This window comes from Polypterus senegalus, chromosome 7 (genome assembly GCF_016835505.1).
Source record: "Polypterus senegalus isolate Bchr_013 chromosome 7, ASM1683550v1, whole genome shotgun sequence".
Classification (NCBI taxonomy): Eukaryota; Metazoa; Chordata; class Cladistia; order Polypteriformes; family Polypteridae; genus Polypterus; species Polypterus senegalus.
The window spans coordinates 175,757,721-175,774,088 of record NC_053160.1 but is presented as its reverse complement, the minus strand read 5'-3'; the positions used below and the strand labels follow the sequence as shown (position 1 = coordinate 175,774,088).

The following is a 16,368-nucleotide window of genomic DNA, read 5'->3' as shown; positions in this document are numbered from 1 at the left end:
GCTCCTGGTGCACGACAATTCCTGGCCTCATGTGGTGAGAGTATGCAGGCAGTTCCTGGAGGATGAAGGAAGTGATACCATTGACTGGCCACCACACTTTCCTGACTTAAATCCAATAGAACACCTCTGGGACATTATGTTTTGGTCCATCCAATGCCACCAGGTTGCACCTCAGACTGTCCAGGAGCTCAGTGATGCCCTGGTCCAGATCTGGGAGGAGATCCCCCGCAACACCATCTGTCATCTCATTAGAAGCATGCACCGATGTTGTCAGGCATGTATACAAGAACACAGGGGCCATACAAAGTGCTGCGTACAATTTTGAGTTGCTGCAATTCAATTTTGGCAAAATGGACTAGCCTGCCACATAATTTTTTCACTCTGATTTTTGGGGCGTCTTTGAATTCAGGGCTCTGTAGGTTGAACATTTTCATTTCCATCAAACGATGTGGCATCCTTTCGTTCCTAACACATTACCCAGTCTATATCAGTATAGATATCCAGGAGGATTTCTTTTTCCCATTGAGATCTGATGTGTTTTTTAAAGTGTTCCTTTAATTTTTTTGAGCAGTTTATGATACTTAGCGCGATGAGAGAAGGCACAAAATCAACTGGAATATTCAAGCAAACTATTGAAAAAAACCCGATCTAAATCCGTTAAGTAGTTCTTTTGTGAAAAGCGGGCAGACATACAGATGTTGGATTTTATATATATAGACAAGTGCACTTCAGTTACCTTGCTATAAGCCTAAAGGCCAGAGACTCCCCTCCTACAATAGAGAAAGGTAAGGTAAATTAATAATAATAATAATAATTAATTACATTTATATAGCGCTTTTCTCAGTACTCAAATTAAGTAGGAGGCGTACTGAATTATTTGATGAATCACTGGTATTAGCAAAGGCCAACTTAAAATTTCTTTTTCAGATCCCACATGGTGTCTTATTGGGTGGGGGTCTTATTGATTATTAATCATCAAAACCCTATTTTTATTGTAATGTACGGTAATACAATAAAATAAAATAGAATGAAAGTAATGCAATTAATAGCCGGTAATTTAATGTAAAATATAGTCAATTTTATTTTTACAGTGAATACAATTTTTGAGTAGGCTGAGTGCAACGACCTTCCTGTCTGGAGCTGGAGTACCAGTCTCCACATCTTGACGTTGCCATATTGTTCATCATTACTACCTCGTCCATCACTAACATCTTTTTAAATTGCAGTATCAATCTGAATGAGTTTATGCTTGCTGTAAATTAAACTCCACTTTTATACTAAATCAAAGCCTACTGTGTAATTTAAGAAACACTTCTATTTCTGAGAAAAGAAGGGGCCTGAGTTGCCTCGAAAGCTGGCATATTGTTATCTTTTTAGTTAGCCAATAAAAGGGGTCATTTTACTGGACTTCTCACTACATTCATAATGGCTAACATGGTACAGCACCCTAGTACTGAGAAAAAGATGGTATTTATAATGAATAAAAACCATGCTGTTTATTTTTCGTTTATAGTGTCCCAGTTTAAAAGTACACGTTCTTCCCTCTTAATTGGCTCCCAGAGGATGTGACACATTAAATTATTCTCGCACACACTTGTGTTGCTGTGGCCTACATGCCCCCCTTCTACACTCTGCATATCAAGACGGCCATTAAAGTCATTCTGGCAATTTTTCTTTTTTCACAAATCGGCTACTAGTGCCAAGTCCTTTTGCCTTTTATTTGACTTTAAAATTCAGTCTGTTGTAAATGAACTAGAACTGACGAGGATAGGGAGGGGAAGGTCCATTCTAGCGTCTTACCTTCAAGTAGCACATGCCTATGAAGCAAAGTGGTCCAAAATACTGCACAACGAGCATCACATTTGTAAAGATGTTCTGCGATGAGAGCGATGGCCAACGCTCGTGACAGATGAATGTTCCCTTATACTGTGGGAAATTATTTAGAGGGGATTCTTCAAAAACAACGTGTATTGTTAAAGGTATGGCTATGCAAATCGCCAAAATCCAGACCATGAAAATCCCAATGAACGCGTGCAAGTTGCTTGGTCTCCAGCCACGGGGGTTGATGATGAGCTGGTAGCGTTCCAAAGCTATCAACACCAAGGTGAAGACGGAGACTGAAACGGACACGCACTGGACCATGTTTGTTAGTTTGCACATGGCCTCCCCAAAGATCCAGTAGTCCATTAATGTGTAGACGACAGTGAAGGGCAGGCAGATAATCGAAATCAGCAAATCGCATGTCGAGAGATTGGCAATCAGGATGTTTGTCACATTGTGCATCTCCTTCTTCTTTATGATAATAAAGATCAGAGAAAAGTTCCCCGTGATTGCAAGAAAGGCAATGACACTGTAGACAATGGGCAGGACCAGAGCCAGCGTGCTATGGTAGCAGTCGCCTTCGAGCGTGTCGTTCTTGGACGAACAGTTGCCGCCTGAACAGTTTTGCATCTCCTGAAAATTCCTTGGCCTTTTTTTCTTCTATCAAACTAGCTGGAAAGAGTCAGGAACAGCGTTAGAGCGTTGGGGGTTTCATCGACTGGATCCCACGTTGGCATGTCAATCTAAAAAATGAAAAGCAAAAATACAATTTTAAGACGTGTTTTTGCAGAAAGGGTGAGATTTCCACACATTTTGGTTTCTGGACTTTAACTTTTGCAGCATGGAGTCAGAGAGTCTATTCAGGTACAGTACATGAAAAGCTGGGACAATATAGGACACCTCGGTTCCTTTTAGGAAAAAAAGCAATATTTTATTTGTATTTGAACTTTTGAATTTGAAATTTGAAAAATGAGAGGAGACCATTCAGTTCTTCAGGCCCATTTTTGTTTTTAGCTAAAACTAAGCTGTCCTAATATCTCATCCAGATTCTTCTTAAATGTTTTCAAGATTTCTGTTTCAACTCCATGTCTTGGTACTTTGTGTAAAGAAGAGCTTCTTGGCTTCAGGTTTAAATGCACTTCCCCTTAATTTCCACTGATGTCCTCGAGTATCTAATTTACTCCTAAGCTGAAAGAATGTCACTGGATCTATGTGAGTATTTTAATGACCTGGATGAGGTCCTCACACAGCCTCCTCTGCTTGAGACTCTTCTTATTCTTCTTCTTTCACCTGCTCCCATTAGTGGTCGCCACAGCTGATCATCTTCTTCCATATCTTCCTGTCCTCATCATCCTGTTCTGTTACACCCATCACCTGCATGTCCTCTCTCACTACATCCATAAACCTTCTCTTAGGCCTTCCTCTTTTCCTCTTCCCTGGCAACTCTATCCTTAACATCCTTCTCCCAATATACCCAGCATCTCTCCTCTGCACTTGTCCAAACCAACGCAATCTCGCCTCTCTGACTTTATCTCCCAACTGTTCAGCTTGAGCTGACCCTCTATTGTCCTCATTTCTAATCCTGTTCATCCTCGTCGCACCCAATCTTTAACTCTGCCACCTAGACTAAACAGGTTTATATTCTCTGAGTCTGTCACAGTAGGATGTGTCCTTAAGTCCCAGGATGCACTTCGTTTCTCTCCAATGCACAGTTAGAAATGCTGCACTGTCTTTCTTGAACTTTGGTGACCAGAACAGTGACGTGCGGTGAGGTCCATGGCTGGTGAGGACTCCTTCAGAGTCAGATTTACAAATATGTGAGGCCTAAGAGTAGCTTATTCACCATTCAATTGGCAGCCAGCATGCACACTGACTACTGGTTATGTTTTGTATCTCGTCAGCGTTCTTTACATACACACACAGGTAAGGCGCATATGTGGCTAAGAAAGAACGTTACATTTACAGCGGTGAGAGAGAGCGGAGAGAGAAAGCGCCTTCGCTCCTCACCCTCCATGTGTTCTAAATTTGCCGTTGCAATTCCACAATTCATACTCTTTCAATACAAATGTAAGTAGAGTGGTATGCATAAAAAATAGAAAATTTAAATATTTAGTTGTTTTTAAAAGCTTTTAATTCTGATGCTTTAATTAATTTTAATACATACTGTTCAACAAAAGGATAACAAGAAAAACAAAAGAATATTTTATCCATCTTCTAACCCGCTGAATCTGAATACAGGGGTCTGCTGGAGCCAATCCCAGCCAACACAGGGCAGGAACCAATCCAGGGCAGGGTGCCAACCCACCGCAGGACACACACAAACACACCAAGCACACACTAGGGCCAATTTAGAATCACCATTCCACCTAACCTGCATGTCTTTGGATTGTGGGAGGAAACCCACACAGACACGGGGAGAACATGCAAACTCCACGCTTTGAGGACCCGGGAAGCGAACCCGGGTCTCCTTACTGCGAGGCAGCAGCGCTACCACTGCACCACCGTGCCGCCCAGAATATTTTATTTAAGGTCAAAATGTAGTTTTTAAATATTGGATTGTTTTTTTCTTAGTCTGATCCCATTTTTTATAAAATTGAAAACCGTTTATGGTTTATTTATAAATGAAGTTCATGCGCCTATCCTTCTCCACGAAAATCTCCATCACTTACTTGTAAAAGTCCTTTAGTTTTAAAAATCTTAATCTTCCATTTTGGCAGTCAGTGCACTTGACTTTCTGATGTCGCTAACTGATTGGCGGAGAAGAACAGCAGCAAAGAGCACCTGTTGGGCTCACATGCGCCCCCTTTAGGGCGGCACAGTACTGCTTGCCTCACTCACCTTGTGTCTTTTTATGTCCGATCAGCAAGACTGAATGCGTCATACACATTCATTAAAGATATTAGAAAGTCTGGGTATATAATAAACGTGTCCTCAAACATTATATTGGTGACATACAGAGAGACAGCGACAGGCACACGCCAATCGCAGGCATCAACCCCATGTCTGAGGGGAGGTGAGGCTCATCGTTGCCGCACCTCACATTTCTCTCCTTTATATGAACAGGAAATGCACCAATTTGACTAAAAAAATGATCAAAATTATTGGAGTCATACAGAAAAGAAATTTATAGCACAGACCAGTGGACACATTTAATTTATGTTATCATGATTAGTTTTTTTTACTTTTCATGGTGACCAGCCTCCCCTGACTGCACGTCCCTGGCACACGTGTATCTGTGAATGCCTTTAGCCTTCCAAAAAAGAGAACATGTCATGCAAAAAGGACATAGCAGCAGTAGAAAATGTCCAGAGAAGAGCGACTAGGCTGATTCCAGGGCTACAGGGGTTGAATTATGAGGAAGGATTAAAAGAACTGAACCTTTACAGTTTAAGAAAAAGAAGATGAAGAGGAGACCTGATTGAAGTGTTTAAAATTATGAAGAGAATTAGTCCAGTGGATCGAGACTGTGACTTTAGAATGAGTTCATCAAGAACACGGGGACACAGTTGGAAACTTGTTAAGGGTAAATTTCGCACAAACATTAGGACGTTTTTCTTTACACAAAGAACGATAGACACTTGGAATAAGCGACCAAGTAGTGTGGTAGACAGTAAGACGTTAGGGACTTTCAAAACTCGACTTGATGTTTTTTTGGAAGAAATAAGTGGAGAGGACTGGCGAGCTTTGTTGGGCTGAATGGCCTGTTCTCATCTAGAGTGTTCTAATGTTCCAAGTGCCAAATGGGATGGATGGGCATCCTGACCAGGAGAGGGGAAGGTTCCTTACCCAGAAGAGAAGTCCCAGGTAGATGGACGGGCATCTGTGGTGTTATGGGTCCACAGCTCTTTGAGCAAAGGCCGCTTCGGTTTTAAATAAATAATCACCGCACTCACGGCAGCTTCATGAGAGGGCGTAGAGGCCATAGCAAGCCACGGGGCGATCTGCGGTGTGGGCGTTTCTCACCTAGTGTACATAGGTGAGGGACTGCCCACATCTGTGATTGTTCCCGTGGCTAATGTGCTGCAGCTGCTATGGCCCCTCGCTATATAAAAGAAGTGCGAGTCAGTTTTTTTTTTGGCCTGGCCATCGGACCTTACTTCTTCTATGTTAATTAATGTTGACTTATGTTTATTTTTTATTGTGTCTCCTATTTTTCTGTTCTTCATTTTGTAAAGCACTTTGAGCTACATTTTTTTGTATGAAAATGTGCTATATAAATAAATGTTGTTGTTGTTGTTAAGGGGGGAGAAAAAAAAAAAGAACGAAAAGGACAGAGGTTACAGGGAGCGAGAGAGCAAGCAAGTCGGTGCAGGAGAGCGAGTAAGCGAATGGGCGAGCGAGAGTTAGGCTCGCAGGCAGCCGGACAGACAGCCCTAGTGGGGTGTTCGGCCGACACCCATGGGCTATAGTTAGTGTTCGCTCCTGCTGAGCATGTTTGGAAGAGCGGAAGTGAACGGGAAGAAGGATGACTGGCCGCGTAAGGCCGAGAAGGCTGCGGGAGTCGGGAGGCTTGGGCGGTAAACTCCCTGGTGTGAGTGTCCTGGTCGTCAGGGAAGCCAAGTCACGGTCTGGAGGGAGCGGAACCGAAGGCAGGGATCAGGACGCCACCAGACCGGTAGTGGAGAGAAGGTCATCTGCAGGTAGAGTGGCTCCCCTGTTGCGAAGCCTGGACAGGGAGAAGCAGTCGAGTCACCAGTTAAAAGAAGCACCGAGCTTGTTGTAAAGATTGCTTCCTATATTCTGTTTCTTTTTCCGGTTTCTATGTGCTATATAAATAAATGTTGATTGATTGATTGATTGATATATGAACGTTTTAACCTCTAGTTTTTAAAGGATTGTTCTATTTATTGGTTTTTTTAATCTCCACGTTTGTTTTATGGATTATTTATTTATTGAAAAACTTTGGATCACTGCACTATTTATTGAATACTTTGATTATTTTGTTGACTGTTTTAAATAAAAGCACTTGTGCACTTTTCGAACCGTCCCCTTGCTATGTTGTTGCCTCCACTGTCTAGCTCAACTCGGTGTTGGGTTCAAGGGCTCCTGAACAGCGATGGCAGCGTGGAGCAGAACCCGCGTCGTCACAGCATCCCAGCCAGATGTGTTGTCAGTATCTTTCCTGGCAAGAATTGTAAGAGATGAATTTGCACCCGGGTTCGACTTGCACCTGGTAATTGTTAGAAGAAGCCTAACTTTATTATCTGAGTTTGTGCTCAAGTTTCATATTTTCATCTTCTGAGCTTATGCTTAAAGCCTTAAGGTGTTATTTATTATTCACCATGATAAAGGCATTTTTAGTTATTTTATAGCAAAAATATATAAAGCTTAAGAGAAAAAGTTATATTTTAAGGCATAATCATTGCTGTATTGTAATGCTCAGGCTAACTTTCCTGTTGATGATCCCAGCTGGATTATAAAGGAAAAGGCCATTGTCTCTCAGACATTGAGAAACAGAATGGATGTGCAAACTGTTGGACACATTTTAAAAGTCACGTGCTCCTAAGCTGACAGGACTATCAATCAATCTAGTGGACCGGGTTCATTGTGGTTATTTAAAGTATCAGCGTTTTTGTCATGTCTCGTAACCAATCATGTTAAAAGTTTTCTGATTATGTAATGAATTCCTTGGAATTGTGATCTAATCAATGAAGTGGACAAATAGAGCTTTGTAACACTTGCTAATATGTTGCTTGTGCTGTATGTGTTACTTCTTGCAAGACTTCGGTAATAAAAAAGAATGATTGACACTTTCTCCTGCCTGCGCTTATTAGCTATATGGGACACCCAGTTGCCCGTTAAATTTCTTTCACAGGATAAAATGGAAAGACAGGGAAGGACTGTCTCTGGGGGCTGTTTATTTCTCCAGTACGCTAGGTGTCAGCTTCCCTCAGGCAGAGCTCCCAATTATACTCCTGGCAGGGCACCTTGGGAAATGTAGTCTCAGAGGTCAATCCTGTCGGGGTGTGTGGGTGCTGCCAGAGGGAGCTATAAGAAAGGCATGCACCCCGTAGAACGTTCTGCCTGACCATGAAGTGCTGCCAGGCTGTAGTCACTTGACACCGGAATTACTCACAGGTCCTGGATTAAAAGGAGCCATCCAACCTCATCCAGAAGATGAGTCGAGAGGCGGGGCCTGGAAGAGAGATGGAGGATTTGTTGTGGAGGAAGGTCAGTTGAAGAAGTTCTGAAACTTGTATAAGGTATTGGAATTAATAAAACCACGTTTATTGAAACCTTCTGACTGTGTGACTGCACTTGCGTTCTGAGTTTGAGAAGCTGCAGTGCCCTCTAATGGACACAATATATATAGGTTTATAGGGGGTCACGCATGTGCATCAGAGGGTCACCTTCTCAACTCAGAGCCACCCCAGGACATGAATGAGCCGCAGTCACTAACGGTGTCATCTCTTTTTCTGAGAAGACGCCCAATGAGGACAACTGACTCCACCCATTTCTGGTCAGAGTTCTATAAATCAGAGCCTCTCCCTGAATGTAGTGCCTCACTTGGACAACAAGGAAGGAATGGAGCTCCATCGCGGATGGACCACACCGATAAGCATCTGCTTACCTAGAAGAGACACGGCAGCCTTATCTCTTCTTTATTTAAATATTGTGCCGATAAGCACCATTTCTTTTGTTCTCATTACCATTATTATCATTTTAAATTATTAATTAATTAATTACCTGTTTATTTATTTAATTGAAGAGCCTCTTTGAAAAAACAGGTTTACCCCTGGGGACAAATAAAGTTCTATCTATCTATCTATCTATCTATCTATCTATCTATCTATCTATCTATTATATAGTGCCTTTTATATCTATCTATCTATCTGTCTGTCTATTTATCTATCTACCCATTCATCATTGTGACCAGTTTCATATACTATGTACTTTTCATCTATCTATCTATCTATCTCTATATAGTGTCTTTTTATAGCTTTCTATATCTTCTGTATAGACCTTTCATCTATCTATCTATCTATCTATCTATCTATCTATCTATCTATCTATCTATCTATCTATTATATAGTGCCTTTCATATCTATCTATCTATCTATCTATCTATCTATCTATCTCCTTCCTGTTCTTGCTGTCGCTGTGCATGCTGGGTGGTTGTCTCGAGTGTGAGCGAGTGGAACTGGTGGTGGACGCTGAGGTGAGTGTGGTGATTCTTTTTTCTTCTAATTTTCTAGTTTCTTATTTCTATCTTTTCTTTGGTGAAAACAGCTACACTTGTTTTTGTACTGAGTGGCTTAGGCCACGGCAGCCGCAATGGCTGCTAATCTTGACGTTTGAGCCGCCGCCATGGGATTAAACTTATATCGGAGGAGTTTGTTCCTTTAGAGGCGGGGTTTTGGCGGTAGGCGAAGTGGTCGGATGTGACAATATTAAGTCAGCTTCACGAATGAGCGGGAATATCGTGGTTTTTTTGAGCTCTGTGGATTTAGTTCCGACAGTGGTTGAGAAGGGGGTGGTTATTAATGGCTCCTTTGTACAGGTTTCCCCTTTAGCCGTCCCGTCCCGTAGAGTAACAATTTCAAATGCGCCGCCTTTTCTCAAAAATGAAACTATAGCGAAAGAGTTGGAGCGGCATGGGCGTCTGGTATCGAAAATTCGGCACATTCCTTTAGGTTGTAAATCGCCTGATTTAAAACATGTCTTGTCATTTAGGAGACAAGTTTTTATGGTTTTAAATAGAATGGATGACGAATTAAATGTGGCAATGAAGTTTAGAGTGGACGGTTTCGATTATGTGATTTTCGTCACTTCTAACGAAATGAAATGTTTTGGTGCGGGAGTGAAGCACATTTAATTAAACAGTGTCCTGAGAAACACCACGGGAACAAGAAAACTAGCCGTACAAATACAGAAATAGAGGGGCAGAAAGTGGAAGATCACGAAATTGTGGCTGATGGCGCAGAGGCGCAAGGTGATAAGAATAAAATGCTACTAGAGCTGAAGGGCAGGAGAATCAAGTGCCGCCCAGAGATGAGCCGAATGAAGGCGGTAGTGAAACGGTAGATCAAACAGCGACTGCAGCAGAAAGTGTGTGGGGAGAAATTGATATGGATGAGGGAGGCAGCAACGAGACAGAGGAAAAAAGTGAATTTAAACGTCCTGCTCAAAAAGGCAAGGAGAAAGAGAAGATCGGGCACGAAAGAAAATTTTTTTAAGTCAGGGCTCGGGGGTCGTTGGAGAGGATCCCGCCTATGGTCCTTGTCAGGAGGATTTTCCGTCTTCGCGGAGACGGCCGATAACGTCTCAAATGCGGGTGTGTCGGGGAAGAAAACGACGACGGTAATATCTCCGATGGGTCTGCTGCCTCGGAGCCCCCAGAGTTAAAAGCCAGGGGGGGTTACAGCGCTCAAAGTGTGAAAGAGTTTTTGGTGAATACCGCCGGAAAAAAGGGGGTGGATGTGGCCGAATTTTTCCCTGACATTGACCTCTTTCTATCGTCTGTCCGCGGGTTGCGACGAGACAAAGCAGTCTCCGCAATGTTTGATGTTAAAGAGCTCGTGAGGCTAAAGAATTTAACAAGTAAACTGAGAAAACAGTCCAATCTAAACACCACCTAATGGCTAAGCCCCCTGTTAAATCTACTCCACAGTCTTTGTGGTGGTCCCTGTGTTTCATTGTGTGTTCATCTATCTATTCTGTTACCATGGCAAGTGTACACATAGGAACCCTAAATATTAACGGTGGGAGAAGTCCAGATAAGAGGGTCGCATTGTTTGATTTTATCAGACAAAAGACTTGAATGTCACCTTTCTACAAGAAACCCACATTGATGAGCAAAATCAGTGGGAGTGGAGCAGAGATTGGAAGGGGACATTTTATTTAGTAATGGGACAAATGTTAGTGCTGGAGTGGCCATTTTATTTCTTGGAGGACTTCAAGTAGAAGTTTGCAGCACTGATGAGCTGGTGAAAGGGACTCCTGAAAGTGACGGTGAAACTTCAAGGCAGTGTCGTCACTTTCATTAATGTGTACGCCCCGAATGAGGGTGAGGAGAGGCTCCACTTCTTTAACAAGTTAGGAGATCTTTTATCCAAGTGTGACCCTGAGGAAGTGGTGGTGTTAGGAGGGGATTTTAATTGTACACTTGATACCAGAATAGACAGAAATAATGGGCTGGAACCGCACCCTCGCTCAGCACGAGCTTTAGGTAAAATAATTAAGGACATTGGGCTGGAAGATGTATGGAGGGCTAAAATGGGGCCTGTCGGCAATACACCTGGGGCGGACGAGTGGAAATACGATCTCAATGGCGAGACTCGATCATTTTTATAGTTTTAAGCACCTGTTAGGTTTATTTAAGGTGTGCTCTATTGTGCCTACTGGATTCTCTGATCACAGTTTGGTGTGTTGTACACTTATTTGTAACACTTACAGACCCGTAGTCCATACTGGCATTTTAACACACTCCTCCTTAAAGATCAGAACTTTAAAGAGTTATTTGTTCATTTCTGGGGAGGCTGGAAGGCTATGAAGAAGGAGTTCACCAGCTTACAACAGTGGTGGGAGGTTGGGAAGAGTCACATCCGGGCCTTGTGTCAGGAGTATACCAGAAATGTCACCCAAGTATTGCGGTCAGAAATGGCAGCTTTAGAAATTAAAATAGCTGAATTTCAACAGCTTCTAGAGAAGGGTCCAAATGAGCAGCTTCAGGCGAGCCTGACTTCTGCTAAACTGGGGTTGGCTCACCTGCTTGAGACCAGAGCTCAGGGGCTTTAGTGAGGGCCCGTTTCAACGACTGACTGAGATGGATGCACCAACTCAATATTTTTTTGGTTTAGAGAAAAAAAACTCGCAGAGTAAAATCTTACATTGCATAAGAACACCCGATGGCAGTGAGACACAAGAGCCCAGTGAAATAAGGCAGGTGGTCCGCGAATTTTATGAACTTCTGTTTGCTGCAGATGGAGATGGTGGCAGTGAAGACCAACAGGCCTTTTTGCAGGACTTACCGCAGCTGCCCAATGCAGATGTGGCACAGCTAAATAGAGAGGTGACCTTTGCAGAACTCACCACAGCCCTGGGACAGCTGAAAACAGGGAAGGTCCCGGGAATCGATGGAATACCAGTGGAGTTTTATAAAGAGTTCTGGGATGTCATCGGCCTGGACTTATTGGAAGTGTTCCAATGGAGTTTTAAACTGGCTTGTTACCAGAGCTGCCGTAGAGCCGTGATCACGCTGCTGCCGAAGAAGGGAGACTTGTGTCTCATTAAGAACTGGCGGCCTGTGTCTCTCTTATGCGCTGATTATAAAGTTCTCTCTAAAGCCTTAGCCAACAGGATGGTCCAAGTTTTAGGGAGAGTGGTGCATCCTGATCAGAATTACTGCGTGGCTGGCAGGTCCATCTTTAATAACATTTTTTTAATTCGGGACATTTTGGCTGCTGCAGAACTGTTTGGTTTTCAGACTGGTCTTATTTTTCTTGACCAGGAAAAAGCTTTTGACAGGGTCAGTCACTCATTTTTATGGAATGCCATGAAGGCGTTTGGGTTTGGGGGGTCTTTTATTAAACATATTGTTTACTTTATAGTGACATTTCTGGTATCATAAAGGTCAATGGTGGCTTGTGTGCACCTTTCAGTGTCAGAAGAGGAGTCAGACAGGGATGTTCTTTGTCCGGCATGTTATATGCTCTGGCGCTGGAGCCTTTCCTGGTGCACCTGAGGAAGGTGCTGACTGGTCTCTCCATCCCCAACTGCAACATGGACCCTGTGAAAGTCACTGCTTATGCAGATGATCTTGCTGTGGTCATCACAAGCCAGAAGGATTTGGACAAATTAACTGATTGTCTGAGGAATTACAGCAAAGCATCTTCGGCTAAAGTGAATTGGAACAAAAGTAGTGCAGTGTTGGTTGGGAACTGGAAAGGATGTAGTCCTCCTCGACTGAAGGGGGGTCTGCAGTGGACAACTGGAGGCTTCCTGTACCTGGGAGTCCATCTCGGAGATGACCACTACATCCAAAAGAACTGGGAGGGTCTGTTGGACAAGGTTACAGCTCGGCTTGCCAAGTGGAAGTGGATACTCCCTCAGTTATCCTATAGAGGACGGATGCTGGTCATTAATAACCTGGTGACCTCCAGCCTGTGGCATAAGTGTATTTGTCTACAACCTCCACCTTTGCTTGTTCAGCAGATACAGAAGGCGATCATGGATTTTTTGGACTGGTACCCATTGGATACAGAAGGGCGTTCTATTTTACCATTGGATGAAGGCGGACAAGGACTTATTGACATTACCAGCAGGATTGCTGCTTTCCGCCTTCAGACCATTCAAAAACTGCTGTATCCTGTCGAGCAGAGCCAGTGGATGAACTTAGCCGTACTCTTCTTTAAACAAGCCAGGCATATGGGACTTGGGAAAAGTTTACTGCTGTGCCACTTAGATAAGATCAAGACTTTACAGGTGCCAGGTTTTATAAAAGCCTTCTAGCAGCGTGGCAACTGCTGTTGATAAAAAAGGACTGTGATGACCTCTCCACATTTTGGGTCCTTCATGAACCACTGTTCTACAATCCTGCTGTTGGCACTGCTACAGGACTTTCTGAAAATTGTATTAATCATTTCATAATACATGGAATAACCACAATAAAGGACATAATTGACTGGGAAAATTACACTTGGAAAAGTGCACAAGTGGTAGCAGTGGAGACAGGGTACACTCAGTCCGCCTAATGGAGAAGTTTCTGTGGCAGGTACAATCATCAATGGACAGGGAATCCATGACACTCCTGCACGGAATTTTCTCATCACAATTGAAGCCAACTGACGAAACACCTTTTCCAACGCTTACTGTGTCTCCGGCTGTTGAACTGAGGGATGGTGAGACTAATGTTTTAGCCTTAAGTTCTCTAGAGGCGTTATCTCTACCTACAGTGCCGGGGAAACAGCTGTACAGGATTTGTGTGAAGGTGAACAACCTGGAGCAGCTGAGGACACGAAGACACGACACACCATGGAGAGACAAGCTTGGAGCCCCTCAAGGACTGAACCCCGCATGGAGGTCGTTGTACAAGCCGCCATTGGCCAGTAGGGTGGGAGACCTGCAGTGGAGGTTGGTACATGGGATACTAGCGGTGAACTCCTTCTTATCGATTATATGTCCGGGGGTCTCAGATTGCTGCCCTTTTGTGGTCTGAGGGAAAGTGTCTTTCATGCATTTATGTATTGTGAGAGGCTCCAGACCTTTTTAGTGAAATTGAAAGAATAGTAGAAGGGCTGGGGGTCCCGTATAATGGCACGGTGTTTGTGTTTGGGGTTAGAATTACAAAACACACCAGAGAAAATATGAACTTAATTAATTTTATTATCGGGCAAGCAAAACTGTCAATATGGAAGACCCGTAAAACAAGATTACTGGGAGTGGAAATGAAAATGTTGTTGTATTTTTAGAAAAGTATGTGAAAGTAGGATATTAGTGGATTTTAATTTTTATAAGTCCACAAATAATTTAGCAAAGTTTAAGGAAATGTGGTGCGTGAATAATGTGCTTTGTGTATGTGATGAAGATAATTTGCAATTTGTGCTTTGACTTTGGTGTTTCATTCCTTTATAAATTGGGTGGATAAATTGAGAATAAGTGGGATTGGAGGGTGGAAACAATGGGGGGGATTAGATAAATATATACTCCAAGAACAATATGAATATGTAATGGTTTAAAAATGAATATTCATCATTAGGAAAGTGTGTACGTGTTTTTGTAAGACTTAAGATTTTGAGTTTTACTGTGTTTTTTTGTATTTATTCCTGTGTTTATTTAATAAAGTTTGCTTTTAAAAATAAAAATATCTATCTATCTATCTATCTATCTATCTATCTATCTATCTATCTATCTATCAATCATATAGTACCTTTCATATCTATCTATCTATCTATCTATCTATCTATCTATCTATCTATCATATAGTGCCTTTCATATCTATCTATCTATCTATCTATCTATCTATCTATCTATCTATCTATCTATATATAGTGCCTTCCACATCTATCTATCTATCTATCTATCTATCTATCTATCTATCTATCTATCTATCTATCTATCTATCTATCTATCTATCTATCTATCTATCTATCTAGACTGGTAGACGAGTAGTGGACCCAAAGAGCTCAGGATGCATAAAGCCCAACTTAATTGCCACTTATACCCTCTGATTGCTTAAGTATCCCTGGCCAGAGTGCCCCCATAGTTTCCATACACTATACTGGTCATTTTATTGAGAAAGCAACTCCCATCCATCCCCACTGAGACACCAGTTCAGCTGCCTTTTTACTCAGCCCTGTGACCATCCCCTGTGTCGGCCTTTGTACTCAGTTAAGAGAATGGGGGTCCACTTCCATTGAGATGGTCATCCATTTACCAAAGTCCATTTGTTCTCTAACTTGCATTATTAAACTCAATGTCACGAGGAGTCAGCCTCAATTACTTCTTAATAATGGTGCGTTTTTAATATTGTACGTGTAATTGAATTGGTTTAAGTGTTTAATTCTCAGGTGCTTGTAACACTGATCACAGATTATCCTTTACACAGAAGCAGCACATTACAGTTTCAAAGCTGCACCCGCAGGGTGAAGTAAATCTATTCAGAAAAACAATTGTGCACTGCCGGCGATGATTATACAGGTACTAATAGACACCAAAATTGGGTTATAATTGTCAGCGTTCAGGCAGAGCTATCACTCAGAGCTCGGTGCTCAGTACTTTAAATGTGTTTCTCAGTGTTCAGCTCGGCTTTGTCTGCCATTATGGCTTCACACTGTGCTTGCCTATGAGATGAATAGCTCTTCAAATGTCACAAGTGATGGCCTTTAAGCGGTATTGCAGAGCAGATCCATTTTTAGATCTTCCCTGAATTATAGTTTAACCTCTCCTGAAAGCATGTCTGTTTATGCCATAATAAGTTTAATTAGTTAAGGCCTTATTTTATATGTGGTGTTTTAAAAGGGAAATATAATGTTCCAGAATCAGAACAGGAACATAAATTCATTGATTTTGTCTTAAAATACACCTTTCAAAGGTGGGCTTTTAAAAATTCCAAGTATATGATTACCTCTCAGAGGACTAAAATTAAAGTTATTACAGAGGCTCAACCTGTGAGAGATCAGGCTGGTGAGACTCTGCAGAAGGGCTGTGTGCACTAAAGGAGACCAAAAGGAGGTGCGATGAACAGCGTGGCAGGTCAGAGACGGAAAGAAGGAAAGAAGACAGCCGTTGTGGGCATGAGATAGCAATCCTGCCTTGAAGTAAAAGAGCGGCATCTCTCAAGGATGGTAAGGGTCCTTTCGAAATTCAGGGGTAGAGGAGGGTAATCAGCTGTAAACGGCGACAAAACTCGCTGTTATGTTTTAGTTTGACACTCTTTGGTAGAAGGAAAGTTAGCTTTGTTGATTTGAGCTCGATTCCTTGCACATACCTTAGTAGCGAAGGGCAAACAATGTCTAAAATGGTATCCACATCTGACGAGACACCAAAGTGAATACTCCGTGGACGGGATTTTACGCATTATCACTGAATCACACTCTGACTTGTTGG

General features: G+C 42.4%; 1 protein-coding gene across 3 annotated transcripts in view; it reads right to left on the bottom strand.

The window, feature by feature from the left end:
• Window positions 1–16,368, bottom strand: part of LOC120533028 (neuropeptide Y receptor type 1-like) — a 104,616-nt gene that overhangs the window by 9,473 nt on the left and 78,775 nt on the right. For all 3 annotated transcript variants that reach the window (XM_039759642.1, XM_039759641.1, XM_039759640.1), the window contains one exon: window positions 1,801–2,564. In XM_039759642.1, the coding sequence (XP_039615576.1) occupies window positions 1,801–2,451 (651 nt within the window). In that variant the 5' untranslated portion in view covers window positions 2,452–2,564. The remainder of the gene's footprint in view (window positions 1–1,800; window positions 2,565–16,368) is intronic.